The following is a 19,875-nucleotide window of genomic DNA, read 5'->3' on the forward strand; positions in this document are numbered from 1 at the left end:
AACCTTTAAAAAGGTGCTAGAGCAGCTTTTAAACTAGATCAAAGGGGAAAGCCGACAGTCGCTCAGCAGCGCATGGTTCGGAGAGAGGTATCTTTAAAGGATACTAATGATGCATTAGAGTTAGGGCATCCCGACAGTGAGGTTCCAATAATTAGAAAAGTAGTCCAAGTGCCTGTAACTAAAAACTCACCTGAGCTAAGAAAATTCTAACTTATCCCTATCAATTAAAAAGCAGAATGGTCCCATGGTCAGACCTCTCCCTTATTGAAACCGCACTCTCCATTAAGACACGCATTGAACAAAAGCCTGTTAATACCACCATTACCTACAGAAAATCCTGCCCTAGTGAAGATTTGACCTCTGCCTTCTCCAAAGCTCTGCCTAACCTTAATTGTACCAACCCCAATACTGCCCTTACGACATGGAACAATCTGACCCTTGAAATTGCAAATATTTAAAAAGGGCTCCGGGGGCGATCCGGGAAACTACAGACCGGTTAGCCTGACTTCAGTGCCAGGAAAAATAGTGGAAAGTGTTCTAAACATCAAAATCACAGAACATATAGAAAGACATGGTTTAATGGAACAAAGTCAGCTTGGCTTTACCCAGGGCAAGTCTTGCCTCACAAATCTGCTTCACTTTTTTGAAGGAGTTAATAAACATGTGGATAAAGGTGAACCGGTAGATATAGTATACTTGGATTTTCAGAAGGCATTTGACAAAGTTCCTCATGAGAGGCTTCTAGGAAAAGTAAAAAGTCATGGGATAGGTGGCGATGTCCTTTCGTGGATTGCAAACTGGCTAAAAGACATGATAGAGGTGTTTAAAATCATGAGAGGTCTAGAACGGGTAGATGTGAATCGGTTTTTTACTCTTTCGGATAATAGAAAGACTAGGGGGCACTCCGTGAAGTTAGCATGGGGCACATTTAAAACTAATCGGAGAAAGTTCTTTGTCACTCAGTGCACAATTAAACTCTGGAAATTGTTGCCAGGGGATGTGGTTAGTGCAGTTAGTCTTGCTGGGTTTAAAAAAGATTAAGATAAGTTCTTGGAGGAGAAGTCCATTACCTGCTATTAATTGACTTAGAAAATAGCCATGCTACTACTATTACTATTATTAGCATCAGTAGCATGGGATAGACTGTTTTTGGGTACTTGCCAGATTTTTATAGCCTGGATTGGTTATTATTGGAAACAGGATGTTGGGCTTGATGGACCTTTGGTCTGACCCAGTATGGCATGTTCTTATGTTCTTACTGGGGGGGTCAGGCTTGGGAATTTGGAGAGCCTGCTGAGGTCACCCCTTACTGGGGGAGGCGAGAGAGAGAGAGAGAGAGAGAAATGCATGAGAGAGAGCCTGTGGGCAGCCACCTCCTGCACACTGCAGCTCAGAGTGACCACAACTGGCACCTGGCATCGTGTCTGCATGTTAACGACTTGCAGAGGTCTCTGCTGGCTGCTGAGAAGGGGGAGCTCCAGAGCTGCCTGCTGATTGCCACTGCTGCTGGGGGAGCCTTGCTCGATCTGTGCTGAGAGCATCACTGGCAGGAGGACTGGGAACGAGAGAGTACGATAGACGAGTCAGTCTGGGAGGAAGGAAAGATGATGGGGCTGCCAGCAGCAGAGATTGCCCAGCATCTCCTGTGCTCTCAATCTGAGCAGAGGGTGGGGAGGGGAGAGATGCTGGGCAGTGGCTGAAAATCTAAAAAAAAACTGGACAGAGAGTGAGGGGAGAGGGTGAGACTTAATAATAGCTAACAGTTTTATACGGATGTGCACTGGTGCTAAGTATTCGGGCAGGATAAATCCCTTCCCTAAGGAGCTGAGCAGAGGGGGACACAGACAGCTGGGAGCTAGGGCTGGGAGGCAACGAGAGAGAGGCAGAGGAAGATAGGATTGGCCTCTCCCCCAGGTCAGTTTCTCTACTCCCACCCCGTTGCTTGAGGTGGATTGCAGTTCTGATTTTCCCATTGACTTTCTTAATGGGGCAAAAAACCAGCAGTGGATCCACCTGTTTGGTTGATCTGAGGTGAGCTTGGCAACCCCAGGAAAAGAATATTTTGATGATATGATTTGGGGATAGTTTAGGTGATTTTGTATGTATTTGTCAGAATTGTTCAGGGTTGTTGGAAGGGGGCGGGTGAAAGGGCCTGGCCAGGGCCTGATTCAAGCTGTGATACCTGGCAGCGCTGTCTTTATGTTATTACTCTGGGTCCTGCAGTATTCAGCAGGTGAGCTGGGTCACTTCGGCCCTGGGGGAACGGGGGTGCTGCGTGTATACCCTGTAACCGTCGCGCCTTTTCCCTGCCCATCTCCCTAAAACCCATAATCCAACCTCGGGCTGCCTGTGCCATGGCCACCCACCCCCTGAAACCTCCCCCTTCCCTTGCCCACCCCTGCCAGAGTGGGGCCCAGCTCGTCCCAGCTTCACGCTCCCCCCTGCACGAGATGGCTGGGAGCTGGCGTGACCGCGACCCTGCTGGGCTTTATAGGAGGTGAGCGCCTCTCTGTCTGCCTGGAACGGAGCAAGGGTGATCAGGGGGGACTTGGGGGGTGGGCAGGCTTCTAATCTTCATGCTGTGTTAGGGCGTAACGGGGGTGTTGGGGGGGTCAGTGGGGGTTTATTGTGTCATGAAGGAGGGCATCAGACGGCCTTTCAGTGTGAGGGGTTAATACTGTGACCCTGTCATGCAGGGCTGGGAGGTAAAACATTCCCTGAGCACTACCCCCACCCAAGTGCTGTTAACTTTCTCTGAGCTGCATGGCCGCCCCCTGGGAAAGTGAATATGAACTTCAATAGTCCTGGAGTCACCTGGCAGTAGCAAATTTTCGGGTGCACCAGCACCACCAGTTCAAGTAGCCACCCATGGCCCCTGCTGCACCCTCTCTACCACATGCCAGCGCCATTATTTCAGTAGCCAGAATGTGTGGTTAAGTCCGGGACCGGTTTATATATCCAGCAGCATGGTCCGAAATCCCCGATCACTTTTTGCTTTTACCCCATGCCCTCTCCGGACAGAGTCCCTGCAGTTAGGAAATGCTTGGCTGCTCCTAAAGATTTCTTTGCCCGATTCCTGTCGATATCGGCTGTAAACTGTCCCACAGAGCCCCAGGGCAGATCTGCCACCCACTCCCAGGGAAAGTTTCAACAGATCATGTTTGTAAAGCAGCTCTCGGGGGCCCCTTCCTCGTTTTCAAAAGGCCCTGCTCTTAAGGCACACTGGCACCTTCTGTACATCCTCACCATGCTCACAGCTGCTTCAGAAATTTCACAAAGGCCTTCTCAGTTTATGCATTTAGCTTCTGTGGCTTGCTGATGGACAGCGTGCGGGTTTTGTACCGGAGCAGCTGCGTCTTCCCCTAATCTACCTTATTGTTTATGAAAGTGAGAGACAGATAACGCTAACCACATCCCAACAGCTAGCACAGCACATATCTGCAGCTATGGAACAACCTGCACAGCACACTGCACACAGCAACCTGCTATTCCATTACTGAGCCTCCTATCCCTAACAGGCCTGCTTCTCCAACCTGCCCTGCACGACTCCCCTGCTATTACAGTATCGAGACTACCCCTCTCCCCTGCTATTACAGTATCGAGACTACCCCTCCCCCCCTCATTCCCAACCTGCAGTACCCTCTGCTAGTTCAGTACTGAGATCCATACACCCAGCTCTGCCAGAGCACCCTCAGTCCTGCCCTGCAGTACCCTCTGCTATTCCAGTACCGAGATCCACATCTGGCTCTGCCAGTGCACCTCACTCCTGCACTGCAGCACTCCCTGTTATACCAGTACAAAGATCCACACCCATCTTTGCCAGTGCACCCTCAGACCTGCCCTGCAGTAGCCCCTGCTATTCCAGTACCGAGTCCCACACCCAGCTCTGCCAGTGCAGCTCACTCCTGCCCTGCAGCACTCCCTGTTATACTAGTACTGAGACTCATTCCTAGCTCTGCCAGTGCACCTCACTCCTGCCCTGAAGCACTTCCTGCTATACCAGTACTGAGACTCATTCCTAGCTCTGCCAGTGCACCTCACTCCTGCACTTCCTGCTATACCAGTACCCATACCCTGTTCTGCCAGTGCACTTCACTCCTGCCCTGCAGCTCTCCCTGCTATACCAGTACTGAGACTCACTCCCAGCTCTGCCACTGCAGCTCACTCCTGCCCTGAAGCACTCCCTGTTATACCAGTACCAAGACCCACACCCAGCTCTGCCAGTGCACCTCACTCCTGCACTGCAGCACTCCCTGCTATACCAGTACAAGTTTTCACTGTTATCTGGAAAAACCAGTTTCAATCTCCCTTAGTTAAGTTTATTGGCAGCTCTCCCCTCTTCCTGCGGCGAGAATGCTACAAGTTGCAAGATGCACTTCTCACCAAAAAACATCTCACCAATATGTCTCTGTGTGTGTATATGTGTGTGTGTGTATACGTGACAGGCTTTTTCAAAAAGCATTTTCAACCTGATCAATCGATTTATCGTCCAATCTCAACTTAAGTATTTTTCACTCTCTCTTTTTCCTCTATCATTTTTATTTCATTTTCCTCATTATGTTTATTCTTTTCATCTTATTACAATGTAACATTTCTAACTTTTTGTTATCTGTACACCGACGTGATGACTTTTGTTGAATATAGATATATAAAAAACAAACAAATAAATGATTTCCCCAGAGGGGTCACAAATGAAAAAAAGAGGACATTCATGCAACATTTACAAAGGTTGCACCAATCGGAAGCTATAACACCAGTGCCAGAAGGTCAAAGGGAGGAGGGGTGTTATTCCCTATATTTTGTGGTGCCAAATAAAACGTACCATTTGTCTGGTACTAGATCTGAAGAGGGTAAACAGGCACCTAAGGATCCCCATGTTCAGGGTGGAAACTTTAAGATAAGTTATGGGATCAGAATTCCTTACCTGCTTAGATCTATCAGAGGCATATTTATCCATCTCAATGAGGGAGACTCATCAGACATATTTGAGGTTTGCAGTCTTAAGCAGTCATTTTCAGTTCAAAGCACTGCGATTTGGCTGGCAAGACACCGCATGAATTTACCAAGGTCATGATGGTGATGGAGACCTTTCTGAGAAAGCAAAGAGTATTGGTTCGCTCAGTCCTTGCTGACTGGCTGATCTGAGCCAGGACTCACCAGGAAAACAACTTTTCAACATCAATAGTCAGACAACTGCTAGAGAGACTGGGCTGGGTAATAAACTAGTGTATTTAGGAGCCCGATTCAATATACAGGTAGGGAAGGTCTTCATGGCCCAAAAGAGGATCTCAAAGCTACAAGGCCAGGTGAAGGGCCTGTTATGAGTGAGGTAGCCCAGGATCAGATCATATCTGCAGTGGTTAGGGTCAATGGCAGCAGCCATACACTTAGTCCCGTGGGCAGGAGAGCACGTGCGCCCCCTTCAGGCAACCTTATTAGCAAGATGGTGCCCTGCTTACCTCCATCATGGAGCACAACCAAGCGATCAGACTTCTGAACAGCTTTAGACATCTTCAAGTACCGCAATAAATGATGATTGACGTCCAAGAAATGCAAAAGCTCCATCTCTGTCCTTGTTCAATGCGGGCAGAGAAAAGGACTAATTTAAAACGAAACCCTGAAAGGAGGGCACAGTCCGAAGCTGAAGCACAGCCGGAGTCATACAGAGAAAAGGTTCATGGCAGGAAAGAGCCTGCAGCTCAGAGACCCAATGTACCAACCAGACAGCTACCAGAAAAACCGTCTTCAAGGTAAGCCGCTGCAAAGAAAGAGTACACAGTGATCGAAAAATTGGACCATCCAAAAACTCGAGGACCAAGTTAACATCCCGAATAGGTACCGGCAGCCGCAACGGGGGCAAAGAGCTAAACTCCCTACAAAAACCGGGGCACATCCAGATGGGAAGACAAAGGTCCTCCATTGATGCTCCCCCTAAAACAAGCCAGGGCTGCAACTTGAACTTTCAAGGTGTTAAGGGTCAAACCCGTCCTGTAAAAATTCCAAAATCAAACAAATATCCACCTTGAGTGGTCGAATACCTTGCTTGGAACACCAGGCCTCAAAGCCCCTTCAAACTCCAAAATAGGCTATAGAAGTAGAAAGTTTCTGGGCCCGAAGAAGAATGTAAATTACCGCAGGTGAAAAAACGAGCTTCAGCAACCGAGCCCATTCAATGGCCAGACTGCAAGACAGAATCGACGCAGATCCTTGTGCAGAATGGGTCCCTGATGTAACACTTCCATCCAAGATGGTAGCCTGAGGGGACTACACACCAGAAGGCTCTGGAGATCGATAGTCTTTGACAGAGAGCTCCGCCACCTAGTGGCACGGAGGACGTACCCATACAGCATGGCTAATTCAGCTGCTTCTCTACGTGAAAATAATCTTTTCTTGGCCAAAGCCAAGTTAAGGGTGCCTTAGCTGCTACCCCAGCTAATAGCCTCCCTACTATCATTGCAGTAATAGATCCTGGCTTTGGGGCCGATGCAATAAAGGCGCGTAGAAAGCGGGCACTGAACAGTCAGCGCCCGCTCTTTTAATGCGCGCATGGTGCCCCAAAGGTGGGGCAACATGCAATATTTAAATTAAAAGCCTCATTCACATGCATTTGCATATGATGAGTGCTAACTCATTCACTCTGCGTTAGATGCACGTTAAATAGGCGCCAATCCCCTTATTGCATTGGGGGATTGATTAGCGCCTATTTTACCCACGTCTACAGTGCGATCGGCATATTGTATCTGCCCCTGTGTAGGGGGTCTCCTCTAGGTTCAGGTCTTGGGCTAATGCCCCCTTCCTTCCCCCTTAATCTGTCACTAACCATGGGCAATAACTAAACTTACAACGTGTATGCACCCAGTTGATAGTGGGTGGATTTCAAACTTCTTCTCTGGTAACTGGATTCTTAAAATAATGGTCAAGACGTTCTCGAAGGGGGACTGGGCCCAAGGTGATTCTTGCACTGAGCAGGATGGTGGAGGTGTGAAATAACCCTCTTCCCTCATCAGTTTAGATACTGCCCTCTCTCTTCCAGCACTTTATTCATCAGAACCCAAAGCCTGGATGAATAAAGTGCATATGGACATATGCAATAGGTGATACTTCCAAGACGACAATGTATTTACAAGAAAGCAGCCACCAAAATCAATTTCTTAAACAATATCCATAGTCACAGGCTTCATAGTGGAGGGGCTAAAGAAGTTAGGGCTGTTCAGTTTGGAGAAGAGATGATGGAGGGGAGGATATGATAGAGGTACAGAAAATCATGAAAGGACTTGAACAAGTTAATGTAAATCGGTTATTTACTCTCAAGGACCAGGGGACACTCCATGAAGTTAGCAAGTAGCTCATTTAAAAAAAATTAAGAAAATTCTTTTTCACTCAGCGCATAGTTCAAGCTCTGGAATTCATTGCCAGAGGATATGGTTACAGCACTTAGTATAACTGGGTTTAAACAATTTTTGGCTAAGTTCTTAGAGGATAAATCCATAAACTGATATGACAGTAATTAATAAGCAAGATTAGCTTGTGATCTATCTAATGTTTGGGTACTTGCCAGGTATTTGTGACTTGGATTGGCCACTGTTGGAAACAGGATGCTGGGCTTGATGGACCCTTGCTCTGACCCAGTATGGCAGGTTCTTATGTTCTTAGAGCAGCAAAAACTCCTCAGTGAAGTTCCTCCGCGGTTCACTGGTTGGGAATTTCTGCCTGAGTGTTTGTAGTGCTCTGTCCTTGCGGTAGGATTTAAGGTTTTGGCACATAGGCAAGGGACTAAGGGTGGGTGTTTTAACCCCTGGCAATCAGAAAGCAGCAGGAGTCATCCCAATTTTTGGGTGTCCTCAGAATCTGATGTTCTAGGCACAGGCCCCTCTTGCCTGTTCCTAAATCCACTGCCATCCCTCCCCTCCCCTGATCCTAGAGCCTCTGCCATCCCTCCCCTTCCCTGATCCCTAGAGCCACTGCAGCCCATCTCCTTCCCTCCTGTCCAGAGCCACTACGGCCTCTCCCCTCCCCTGACCACCATTTCCGCCTCTGCCCTCTCTCTCCCATCCCCTGGCCTCCAGAGCCACTGCCACCTCTCCCTCCCTCCTGCCCCTGCTACTTCTCCCCTCGCCTGCCTCAGAGAGCCGCAGCCGCCTCTCCCCTTCCCTTTCTCCCCCCTGCCCGGGAGTGCCCCCTCCCCTTCGCCTGCGACCCATTGCCGACCCCCTCCTCTTTCACCTCCCCCCCTTCTCCCAGAGCGACTGCCGCGCCGCCCCTCCTGCCCCGGGAACGGGAGTGGCGGCGCGGGACCCGGGCCCCTCCGCCGACGATGGGAAGAGGCTCCCGGAAGGCCCGGTGGATGCTCCTGCGATGCAGCGGGGGCGGGATTAAAGGCAGGGAATGGAACAGGGGGCGGGGTCAAAGGCCGGGCGGGAAGCAGGGGGGCGGGGTTACCCCACACCCGGAAATAGGTAGGGGTGATCCTGCTTTCGGCTGCAGGAGGAGGTGCGGAGGGGGCGTGGCTAGAGCGCGAGGACTTTAATCGCTCCTACCTGGGGCCGCGCGGGGTGGAGCGTGCGGAAGGGCAGCCCCGCGCGCTGCGCTCGGCTCTGCATCTGGGGGGAAGCGCCGCGGCCCGCGCGAAAGCCCAAAGCAACCTAGCGCGCCTTTTATGGCCCGAGTGCTAGGGAGGGAAGGCGATGCCGCTGGAGAGCAGAGTCCGGGCTTCGGAAGAGGAGGAGGAGGAGGAGATGGTCCGGATTGTCCTGGAGGACAGAGCCTTCCAGGTCAGCAAGCGCAAACTGATGGAAAAGAGCGACTACTTCCGCGCCTTGTACCGCTCGGGCATGAAGGAGTGCGGCGAGGACTCGCAGCAGCTGCACGGCCTGAGCCCCCAGGGCCTGGAGCTGGTGATCGGCTTCATCGACTCCTCCCAGCTCAGCTTCCCGGACGAGAGCCTGCAGGAGCTCATCGAGGCGGCCTCCTTCCTGCAGGTCACGCGCCTGCTGGAGCTGCTGCGGGCCCAGGTCCGGCTGGAGAACTGCGTGCGGCTGCATCAGCTGGCCCAGACCTACGGCGTGGGCGAGCTGCAGGCCACGGCCGCCGGCTTCATGGCTGACCACTACCACCAGATGCTCAGGCGGGCAGACTTCCAGCTCTTCCCGGCCGCTTTCAGGGCCCACATCCGCGAGAAGAGGATGCGGGGCACCGCCACCCTCCTGGCTGTTGGCAACTTCCTTGACAGCGCTGTGAATCTGGCACACGAGGACAAGCCCTGGGCCATGCTGAAGTACGATGAAGCAAGTCAGAGATGGCAGGCCTTGACCAACAATCTGCCCCCGGCCATGGTGAATGTGCGAGGCTATGGGTCAGTGGTTCTGGACAATTACCTGTTCATAGTTGGAGGTTACAGGGTGACCATCCAAGAGATATCTGCTGCCCACTGCTATAATCCCTGCAGGAACGAATGGAGCCAGATTGTGCCCATGAACCAGAAGAGGTCCAACTTCAAGCTGCTGGCTGTGAATGGGAATCTCTACGCCATAGGGGGACAATCCCTTTCCAACGTGGAATGCTACAGCCCCGAGCACGACACCTGGACCCTTGTGGCACCTCTGCCAGGCCCGCTTGCAGAGTTCTCCGCCTGCGAGTGCCAGGGGAAAATTTATGTCGTGGGTGGGTACACCACAAGAGGCAGGAATCTGAGCATCCTGCAGTACTGCCCCACCGCCAACGCGTGGACTGTTCTCGGACTGTGCGGTTTCCACATTCGCAAACAGCAGATGCTTTCGCTGGAGGACACAATCTTCCTCGTAGGGGGGTGCATCCATTACCTGGAACCTAACCAGGAGCCTACCCAGCGAGAAAACATACTGACATTGCAGTCTTACAACACAGCCACCCAGGAATGGGTCTGTCTTAAGGAGAACACATCCAAGTCCGGGCTGAACTTGACTTGCACACTGCACAATGATGGCATCTATATCATGAGCAGAGATGTCACCACCTCCACTAGCCTCGAGCACAGGGTGTACCTCAAATATAACATATTCACAAACGCCTGGGAGTCCTTCAGACGGATTAAATTCATTGGACAAAACATGGCAGTGTGTTCTCTGTATCTGCCTAATGATTTGGAAATGTAAGCCCTGTTCCCGATTAATGTGTTGAAGAAACAGGATCCCTTTCAGTTTCTTATGGTCAAAGATACCATTCCACACACCAACCTGGCAGTGCCGTACCATGAATGATAATGTGATTTAGATAAAGGCATTCATGCTCTTAATATTCAGGATTAATGTTGATTGAATATGTTAAATATGTAGTACAAAAAGACCAAATAGCAACAGAACAAAAAGCTCCACCTAACACCCCCGGGCCAAGAAGGTGACAAGGTTCATCTGACTGAGGCCTTTACTTAGCGCTGGATTTTACAACTCCCTCCTTTTCCCCTCTCATGGCAGCAGCTCATAAAACTTTGCTTTCGACGGAGACAGAGAATCAACTGACCAGAAGAGTCAGGGCATCCCAAGCTCTGATCCAAAATGAATATTTCTCCTGTAACTGGGTCAGCCCCCAGGCTGTGTCTTTTTTTTCTTGCTTCTTTTTGAAAATTGTTCATGTTACATAATTAATATTTTTGTATTATTTTGGCCATGTTGGTAGGTTCAAAATTTTGCAAATGTTTTAAAGAATGAAAAATATTTCAGTCAAAAAATGTAGTTCTGTTTTGGAAGAAATCAGGCTCCCAGAAAGAAAAGAATTGTTCCTACAACAGCAAATCAATTCAGAGGTAAAGTGCAGAGGTCTGGAATGGTAAAAAAGATTTTTGAAAAGCCTGATAACATGACACCCTAAAGAAAACATGCTAACCCAGCAAAGTGCGACTGTATGGCTACAGCATTGGCTATAGGTGCTTTGGGTATTTGCACCACCCCCTGGACTGTCATGTAGATTGTCCTCTTGGTCAGCTGGCTATGAGATCAGGGGTTAATGGTTTGGCCTGGCTGGGGATATTGCAGCATCTTGCACAACAGTGACATCTAATGGCCAGACTCATGGTGCACGCAGATTGGGCCTCACTGGGCAAGGGCTGTCACTACCCTGGTTGTACTGGAAGAGAGGACGGTGTGGACCAGCACACGGGAAATACAGTCGGATAGAAATATCCTCAATGAAGATGCATGATATAGATTTGCATACAGTGGAGGCAGTGCATGCAATTCTCTCTCATACATATTCCTTAGGGATATCCTGAAAACTTGGTCTGTTTGTGGCTCTTGAGGACTGGAGTTGGCCACCCCTGCTCTAAGCTGAGAGGCAGCGGGAGGAGAAGGATCAACTCAGGATGACTTTTTTTTTTTTAAAGGTGAGAGGCAGGGATTTCTTCTCTCTCGGTTGGGGAGGGAAGACTTGACTGAAGGCAGACTAGGCCTTACATCCACTGGGGATGGGGTAATTTTTTCTATACAGGGTTAGTGGCCATATGGGACCAATCAGGAGGCAGCAAACTTTTTTTTTTTTTTTTTTGCAAGGTTTGGCATGCAAATAGACCAGGAGTAAAAAAAAAAAAGTGCACATTTTTGCAGTTTAGTGCTTACTTATGGATCTGACATTGAAAATGGTCTTCCTCGTGACTTATCTCCTCAGCGCGGCACGTGTTGGAGCTTCGGGCCTTATCTTGCAGGGAGCCCGTCCTACGGATTAGAGGCAGGGCTCCTCCTTTCATGTGAATCAGTCTGTGGAGCTCCCTTCCTTTGCAGACCTGGATTCTTCTACTTCCGAGTCTAGGGACCTAAGGAAGTTGGACGTGAAACGAGTGCTGTTGCGTTGCTTGGAGGTTACGAACAGTTTCCGTCTCTCGGACCATCTTTTCGTCCTGTGGAGTGGCCCCAGGAGGGGTTAAAAAGCTTTAAGGGCCACTATTGCGTGCTGGCTAAAGGAAGCCATTGTGTCTCCATACCTAGCTCAGGGCCGTCCGATCCCGCTGGGTCTTTGGGCTCATTCTACTCGATTGTAAGTGGCCTTGGGGGCAGAATGTCAACAGGGGTCGCCGCAGGAAATTTGCAGGGCGGCTACTTGGCAATCTACACACACATTTTGCCTGGACGCCCGGGCCCCAGAGCCCAGTTCCTTCGGGACCAGTGTGATTCTCTCACTCCCACCCCAGTTAGGGGAAGCTTTGGTACATCCCAGGCGTCTGGACTGATCCAGGTGCTTACAGGGAAAGGAAAATTGGTCCTTGCCTGCTAATTTTCATTCCTGATCAGGCCAGAGTCCCACCCAGTTCAGAGTTGGGGGGAAACGGAGAGTCCGCTCGGTCATTAGTTATTTCATAGTCTGCAGGTTTATCAAATGTTCTTAGTGTCTGACCCCCTTACAGGGTGTGAGTATGGCTCCATTACAGGTTGTGTGATAGTGGAAGTCATGGTTTAAGCTTTCTGCTTGGGTTCAGTGTAATACTGACAGACTCCAGGTGGCACCTCAGGGATATAGGACGGTGTCCGTTAAAACTTCTCTGTCTCCATCTGCTGGAGGAGAGGCAAAACCCAGGAGTCTGGACTGATCCGTGCTACTACAGGGACAAAAATTAGCAGGTAAGGACCAGTCTTCCTATAAGTTAATCGACTAATTAGTAAGACTTTACATACTGGTTAACTGTTTTAATATTTTTCATACCCGCCCTTAAGAGCAGACTGCTAGAACTTGTTTTCAAACACAAGCAGTGTCAAAACACCACAAGGGCAAGCGGCCATGGAGTAGTTCACCCACTAGTGGCGTGTGGGCCAACCAAAATATGCAAATTGGTCTGTAACTTGACCACATGCCTAGAGATCGTCTGAACTTTCCCTGTGAATAGTCTGAAAACAAGATCTGTAAAGGGAGAGCCAAGATCCGGATCAGAGGCCCAGGTTTTAGAGGGGGCCTCACAGCTGACCAGGACCAGTGCTCACACCTCAAGCCATTCCTTCCCCTCCCAGCTCCCGAGACCGCACTTCAAAAGGTTTTCTCCTCTCTATTCCCAGCCCTACTATAAGCAACCCACTCCTTGGTGTCTGGGTAGGAGGAACAAGCACATGAAATAAAGGCAGAAGAGGACATAGTGCAGGACAGAGCTTCCTAGCGGGTACCAAAAAGCCTTCTGGCGGTTTTCTATTCACTGCCATGATGGCAGAGGGCTGAGTGCGCATGTGGTAGGGCAGCCATACTTGCATTTTCCACCCCCATAGGAGGAGGAATGGTGGTGCTGTATTAGGCCACTTAAACATACAGAAATCCACCAGCCCTAGCGCTGAACATTTAAAGAAAATAAATTATGGCAATGCCACGGGGGCTGCAGTGAACAAACAACTCGGGAAAGGAGGCTGTGAAAGTGTGAAGAATCTACCACCGCTGGCTCCAGGGCAACTCAACAGACTAAGGTTGTCTCTGCTGCAAGGCTGCGCGCCGGTTATGGGCGATGGTAGCAGGTACAGCCCACGCTATCTCCCCTTAGGTTACCCTATTCATGCCACTACGAGCTTACAAGCCCAATGTACTTCAAGAGCAAGGCAGAGCCTTTCCAAAATCTCCAGTCCACATCCAAACACTCCACTCATGCATTAGAACGACCTTTTTATTAATCAGGAGTGGGGTGTGCTTCGAACCTTCCCCATCTTCTTCTGCAGTAGCGCACGCAGCGTCGCTGTCCTGTCAGCCTGGGATTCACTACATCCTGTTCCTGGGATGCAGGCTCGTAGGAGGGAGGCCTTGGGGCTGCACCGCTGCATCGGTTCACCTTCTGCAACAGGCACACACCCTCGGTGATTGAGTGTCTCAGGCTGTTTTATTTCAGTCTAAGGAGCAGAAAGGAAGAATAATCTGCAAAGTCAGTCTCTAAAGGAAAGTGGGGGTCTTCTCGTGCAGATTCCTTTGCAGTGTCAGGGGGGTGGCAACGCTTCCCCCATATGCAGGCAGGTGGTCTGCTGTCTGTTCTCTCTGCCACATGCCAGTGCGGGTCACTCGGGCCCCGGGTCAGTGCCTTTGCCCCTGGCAGAGCCACTCTGCACCCGCTGCACCAGCTTCAGCGTGTCCCGTTTCTCAATGCCACGCAGCTGCTTCTTCTTGGCTCGCTTCAGCCTGGAGGGATTCCGGATCTGCAGGAGGGAAAAAATAAGCCCAACTAAGCAGCAAGCAATGGCTCAAAGGAAAACCACAGTGAATCGTGCAGCGTGAGAAAAATACCAATTCTGCTGCTTACTGAGACGCTGAGTGACTGTCCCGCTGTGTGTTTGATGCGTACTCCTGAGGGAAACGGGCAAGTTTATCTAAAAAATAACACCTCAGTCTGAGGAGTAAATAATTTAAACTTCAAAAGAGAAGGAAGTTGTTATCCCGCCATGAAGCATGTTTTAAGTTTCTGGTGCAGGAGTCCAGGGCATCATAACTGGGCTTCTGGTGCTCCAGGGTTTTACTTTACGTAGCAAGCCAGAGGCCAAGGGGCTGTGCTGACATCTTACAGCTCTCAGTACGTACGGTAACGCAGCAGCATCCATGGCTGTTGCTAACAATGCCAACACCTGCTTGAAGCTCTCATCAGGCTTGGGGTATTGCCAAATGTAAATTCCCAAAATGCAAGCCCTATGTGTAAGGCAGCTGACTACCCTCTCCCTTCCCCAGCTTACATTCTCCCCCCCCCCCCCCCCCACAACATACTCCTCCCATATCAACTCTCTCCCCTCCAATCTCATGCTCTCTTCTTCACCTCCCATGCTTGGCTCATATCTCCCAGCTCAGTCACCCCTCTCCCAAACACAAATTCTGTTATCCTCAGCTTGTCTCCTCTACCACCCCGCCAATTTGTTTCTCCCCAGCACATCTGCTTCCCTCTCCCAATACACTTCCCCTCCCCAGCCCATTTGCTCTTACACTCACACTCTCAAATTATGTATGGTAGGGGAATGCTATGTTGTATTTGTTTCCCACCATAGAAAACTAAACTGAAATAGTGAGAGATAAGAGCAGAAAGACTGGAAGTACTCAAAAAACACAGCAATGTTCCCTGGCCAGAGCATCAGTGCTCGGTGCATGGTCTTTCAGTTACTAAACCAGCACTGGAGCGGTGCACAACGCACAGAGAGGGATCCCGCTAGCGGGTGAAAGGAGAGCGATGCAGGGGCAGTGCATGAGGCAGCAATCACATATCAGAGAGTAAGGGAAGCCAGAGGGAACTGGATGCTACCAGCAGGTACCGGGGTTGTAATGCACAATGCAGAGCGGGATGCAACTGTCAGGTAAGTGGTATGTGAGTTACAGGGGGGCGGATTCTGTCTTGCTCTTACCACTTGCACGATCTCTGCCTTCCTCTCATTCTCCAGGCGCCGTTTCAGATTCTCCTGCCTGCGCTGCTTTTTCTCCTGAGGGGGGAAGCAAAAAATGTTTCAGGTGAGACCTCACAAGCACTTCCCTTCCAAGGATAAAAGCCTTTCCGTCCACTTGTTTGTCATCCACACAAGTCTCAGAGGACAGCTCTTATTTATCTATTTAAAACGATGTTATATTTCATCACAAGTTGTTCTAGGAGGATTACAGTTAAATACATGCATGTTAATTCACATTTAAAAAAAACCATTAAAACTATCCCTGAGCATATCAGCAAACAGGCTCTCAGGGAGCAGACCACGATACCTAATGGAGTAAGACTGCTGGTAGAAAGGAAAGCTGGTACTTACCTGCTAATTTTCATTCCTGACGTACCACAGATCAGTGCAGACGAGCGGGTTCCGCATCCTCACCAGCAGATGGAGACAGAGAACAAAAACAGAGGTACTGCTCCATAACAGAGTGCCACCTGCAGACCCTTAGTACTGACCTGTACCCAAGCCAAACTATAGTGAAAAATTAAATTATCCCCTGACTTCCTAGGGTGAACATCAAATGTCAAGTTGGAGCCCCATTTCAGTCCCAAGGAAACCAACCAAACCTGGTCATCCTATAGTCTCTGAATATATACATACTTAAAATCTGATCAGATTGTCAATGTAGCCAAAACGATTTTCCCAGATAAGGGGCTGGGTCTCTGGATTGATCTGTGGTACTTCAGGAACAGAAATTAGCAGGTAAGAACCAAATTTTCCTTTCCTGTTCATAGTCCAGATCAGTCTAGACATAGGGATGCACCAAACACCCCTACATTGGGTGGGCATCTGAAAGACCTGCTCTCAACACGCTTGCCAAACATCTGCTCCCCTGGCATGAGAACATATAACCGATAATGCCGGGAGAAAGTGTGCAGTGAAGACCATGTAGCCCTACAGATCTCCTGTGGAGACACCAACTGACACGCAGCCCAGGAGGCTGCCTGCGCCCTAGTAGAATATGCTTTCACAATCCCTCTAGAACCTTCCGACCTTTGCAAACATAGGTGGAAAAAACAACTTCCTTCAACCAATCAGCAATTGTGTCTTTAGAAGCTTTACTTCCCTTCTTCGCTCCTCCAAACAATACAGATGATCCGACCGCGAAAAACTGTTGGTAACCTTCAGATACTGCAACAGTACCCATTGTACGTCCAACAAATTAAGCTCTCGCTTAATTCAAAAGTGGGAAGCTCCACCTTCTAATTAAGGTGGAACGAGGAAACTACCTTGGGTAGAAATGAGGGCATCTTATGCAACGTTACTCCATCATCCGTAATCCTGAAAAACAGCTCTCTACAGGACAAAACTTGTAGCTCTGAAATTTGCCTGGCCGAACAAATCGCCACCAGAAAAATCACTTTCAAGCAGGCCGATACAGTACAGCGCGCTCCAACGGAGCGCACTGTTAGCCTGTTCTTGGACGCGCATTTTCCCTTACCCCTTATTCAGTAAGGGGAGGAAAACGCGCGTCCAACCCGCGGCACCTAATAGCGCCCTCAACATGCAAATGCATGTTGATGGCCCTATTAGGTATGCGCGTGGGATACAGAAAGTAAAATATGCAGCCAAGCCGCACATTTTACTTTCAGAAATTAGCACCGACCCAAAGGTCGGCGCTAATTTCTTCCGGTGCCGGGAAAGTGCACAGAAAAGCAGTAAAAACTGCTTTTCTGTGCACCCTCCAACTTAATATCATAGCGATATTAAGTCGGAGGTTCCAAAAAGTAAAAAAAAAAAAAAAATTTGAATTCAGCCCACGGCTGTCGGGCCGAAAATCGGACCCTCAATTTTGCCGGCGTCCGGTTTCTGAGCCCATGGCTGTAGTCGGATTGCACAGTGTCCACTAGAAGAATCCTCATTCTGATCCAGTATAGCAATTCTTATGACAAATGGTGCTACATTGATTTTCTAATTAATATTAAGTCAATCCCTGGTTCTGACAAAACATCCATTCCTCAACCATCTCACTTCCTTCCCAGTTCAAACCTCCTCATCCCTGGGACTACATTTGCCACCTCTCACCTCTTTCTGACGCTGTTTTTCTGCTTGTAAATGCTGTGCAAAGTCCTTCATTAGTCGTTTCTCTTGGCGTGCCTTCATCTTCTGTTCCCAGGAAGTGCGCAGGGGCCGGTCCTTTACCATGGCAGAGAACCTGACAAGGAGACAAAATAGCCTACATGGAGGAACAGCACACAGCAATGGATTGGGGCTGAGGGAGGAGAGAAAAAGAAAGCATCTGAACCAGAAAAATAAGTGGAAACGTGAGACAAATACCACAGGAAGAGAAAGAGAAATGATGGCATGAGAAAGATAGGAGAAAGGGAGGCAAGTGCAAGAAAGGGAAGAGGGCACATGGGCTTTCCAGCCCACCTAGGTTTCTCGCTCAGGAAGTCCCCCAGATTCATATACATCATTTGCTATCTACAACCTGCAAGCTCCCTCACCAGGACCAACCTAGTTACTCCAAACTACTGCAATTGGGGAATAAATTGCACGTCTGGCGTGCTGAGTCCGAAGAAAAACCAATATTGGAATTGGTAGGCAAAGCTCATGTAGCAGCCAAAGAAAGCTCAAGTTACTGAGAGCCCTGAGGGGGCTCCGGAATGAGCCTCAGGGGCAAAGAGACCAAGCCATTGAAGGGGCTTCAAGGAGAGTTTCACAGAGACTCGGGCCACAGACATTGCCCAGATTATCACCCCCGCCCTGGTTCCCTTCTGAGTGCATCCCTCCACCGGCCACGCCGCACAGAGATCTGACGCAGAAAGATGAGGTCACGGCAGCGCACGGGTGACTCATGGGAGAGCAGCAGTCGCACGCTGACGTCACGGCCTCTTACTCCGAGTCCTCGCCCTTATTATTATTATTATTATTTTATTTTTATTTTTTTTACCGTTTCTTGTTCGGATCTTTCCAGATTCGGCCGGACTTGGGTCTTCCTCGCGGGATCTGGTCCCCAGGCTGCCCTCTTCCTCCATGCGTGTCCCCGGAGCTCTGGGTGCTGCCGTCCCCCGTGGATACCTCCGGGTCCTCCTCGGCGTCGGCACCCCGAGGCCCTTCCTGGCCCTCCCTGTCCATGATAACCAAATTAACCGAGGACAGACTCCACCGCTCCCACGTGCAAATCCCTCCTCACCGATCCGGGCCCCGGCGCGCTCTGAAAACGTCACCTCTCGGCGACTTCCTGCTTCGATGGCGACGTCATGGGCAGCGCCACCATGGTTGTTCGGGGCAACAGCGCTCCGGCGCCGGTTATAAGCGGGGCAGGCCCTGTGCATTTTATGTCCTATGAGACAGTATTCCGTAAGGATGATCTGATCAGAGACCGGACCGAGCATCCCCGGAAGCCGGGAGACAGCCTTATCATTTTGTAACCGTCTCTAATAGTCAGAAAGGAGGCCCAGACAAGTGATCCGTAAAGATAGACTTTTATTGCCAGCAAGATGCAGCTAAGACAAAGGCTCAGTACAACTCGGTTACAATTTCGCTTCTGTACTTTTGTGAATTACAAAATGTTGCTATATGTATTGCTTTGGCAACAAGCAGAAAGTGCAAAATCAGTATTGTTTTTAGAAACCGAATCCTGCATCTGTTTACAAGTCTCACATGGTTGATGTCAACATACTCAGAAGGATCACTTTGCCCAACCTGTCTGCACAGTTAACTTGCCCCTGCTCGTGTATCTCTTAGCAATCAGATATGCAAATTTCACTGCCTGCCTTTTACTTTATTAAGAACATAAGAACATGCCATACTGGGTCAGACCACGGGTCCATCAAGCCCAGCATCCTGTTTCCAACAGTGGCCAATCCAGCCATAAGAACCTGGCAAGTACCCAAAAACTAAGTCCGGTCCATGCTTGGGAACTTTATTTATTTATTTGGATTTACTGCCCATCTTTTTGAACAAAAAAATTCACTCAAGGCAGATATAAACATATTACAATAATAACATTCTGTAAAACCAGAAACCAAAAGATATAGCAACCTAAGATTTCTAGTCTGAACAAGAATGGATAGAAGGAGTCATACTAAAATAATTCAACAATAGGACTAATACACATCTCAGTAAAACAATAAGTTGGATCAACAAAGAGAGTGGCACTGAGATCCTAATGGTCTCCTTGCTTGATACCTTTAGAAGATGGATGAATAATGATAACAGCTATATCTTGGTCCTGCTGGACATATCATCAGCTTTTGATACCATCAACCATGACATCTTGTTTTTATGCTTGATAGAGACTGAGATTTCTGGGACCGTCTTACAATGGTTTAAATCTTACTTGACAGAGTGCACAGCTCACAAGTGAAAGTGGCTAATAGCAAATCCCAGCCAACGGCCCTTCTTATTGGTGTTCCACAAGATTCTTCATTGTCATCCCTCCTTTTCAACATCTATCTCCAATTTGCAAATTTCTCACCACTTTATGTGATGAATATAGAATTTGTGCAGACTATATTCAATTTTTCATACATGTGCAATGTTAACTGGT

At 49.2% G+C, this 19,875-nt stretch overlaps 2 protein-coding genes across 2 annotated transcripts; one reads left to right on the top strand and one right to left on the bottom strand.

Moving 5' to 3' along the window:
* The first annotated feature begins 8,472 nt into the window (after nucleotides 1-8,472).
* Nucleotides 8,473-11,292, top strand: KLHL42 (kelch like family member 42). The gene has a single exon (XM_029575316.1). It carries the CDS (start codon nucleotides 8,685-8,687, stop codon nucleotides 10,128-10,130), a length of 1,446 nt encoding a protein of 481 aa, XP_029431176.1. The 5' UTR covers nucleotides 8,473-8,684; the 3' UTR covers nucleotides 10,131-11,292.
* A 2,290-nt stretch (nucleotides 11,293-13,582) lies between these two features.
* On the bottom strand, nucleotides 13,583-18,608 carry CCDC86 (coiled-coil domain containing 86). The gene is made up of 4 exons (XM_029575317.1): nucleotides 18,274-18,608; nucleotides 17,406-17,535; nucleotides 15,306-15,380; nucleotides 13,583-14,120 (listed from the first exon to the last, which is right to left on the bottom strand). Exons 1-4 carry the CDS (start codon nucleotides 18,456-18,458, stop codon nucleotides 13,983-13,985), a joined length of 528 nt encoding a protein of 175 aa, XP_029431177.1. The 5' UTR covers nucleotides 18,459-18,608; the 3' UTR covers nucleotides 13,583-13,982.
* Nucleotides 18,609-19,875: the final 1,267 nt, after the last annotated feature.

The sequence above is a fragment of the Rhinatrema bivittatum genome, chromosome 13 (assembly GCF_901001135.1).
Source record: "Rhinatrema bivittatum chromosome 13, aRhiBiv1.1, whole genome shotgun sequence".
NCBI lineage: Eukaryota > Metazoa > Chordata > Amphibia > Gymnophiona > Rhinatrematidae > Rhinatrema > Rhinatrema bivittatum.

Coding starts and splice junctions, on each gene's coding strand:
- KLHL42 (XM_029575316.1), top strand. CDS start 8,685: ATGCCGCTGGAGAGCAGAGTCCGGGCTTCGGAAGAGGAGGAGGAGGAG.
- CCDC86 (XM_029575317.1), bottom strand. CDS start 18,458: ATGGACAGGGAGGGCCAGGAAGGGCCTCGGGGTGCCGACGCCGAGGAG. Junction 17,536..18,273: donor AAAGATCCGAACAAGAAACG/GTAAAAAAAATA, acceptor TCTCCTTGTCAG/GTTCTCTGCCATGGTAAAGG. Junction 15,381..17,405: donor AAAAACAGCGTCAGAAAGAG/GTGAGAGGTGGC, acceptor TTCCCCCCTCAG/GAGAAAAAGCAGCGCAGGCA.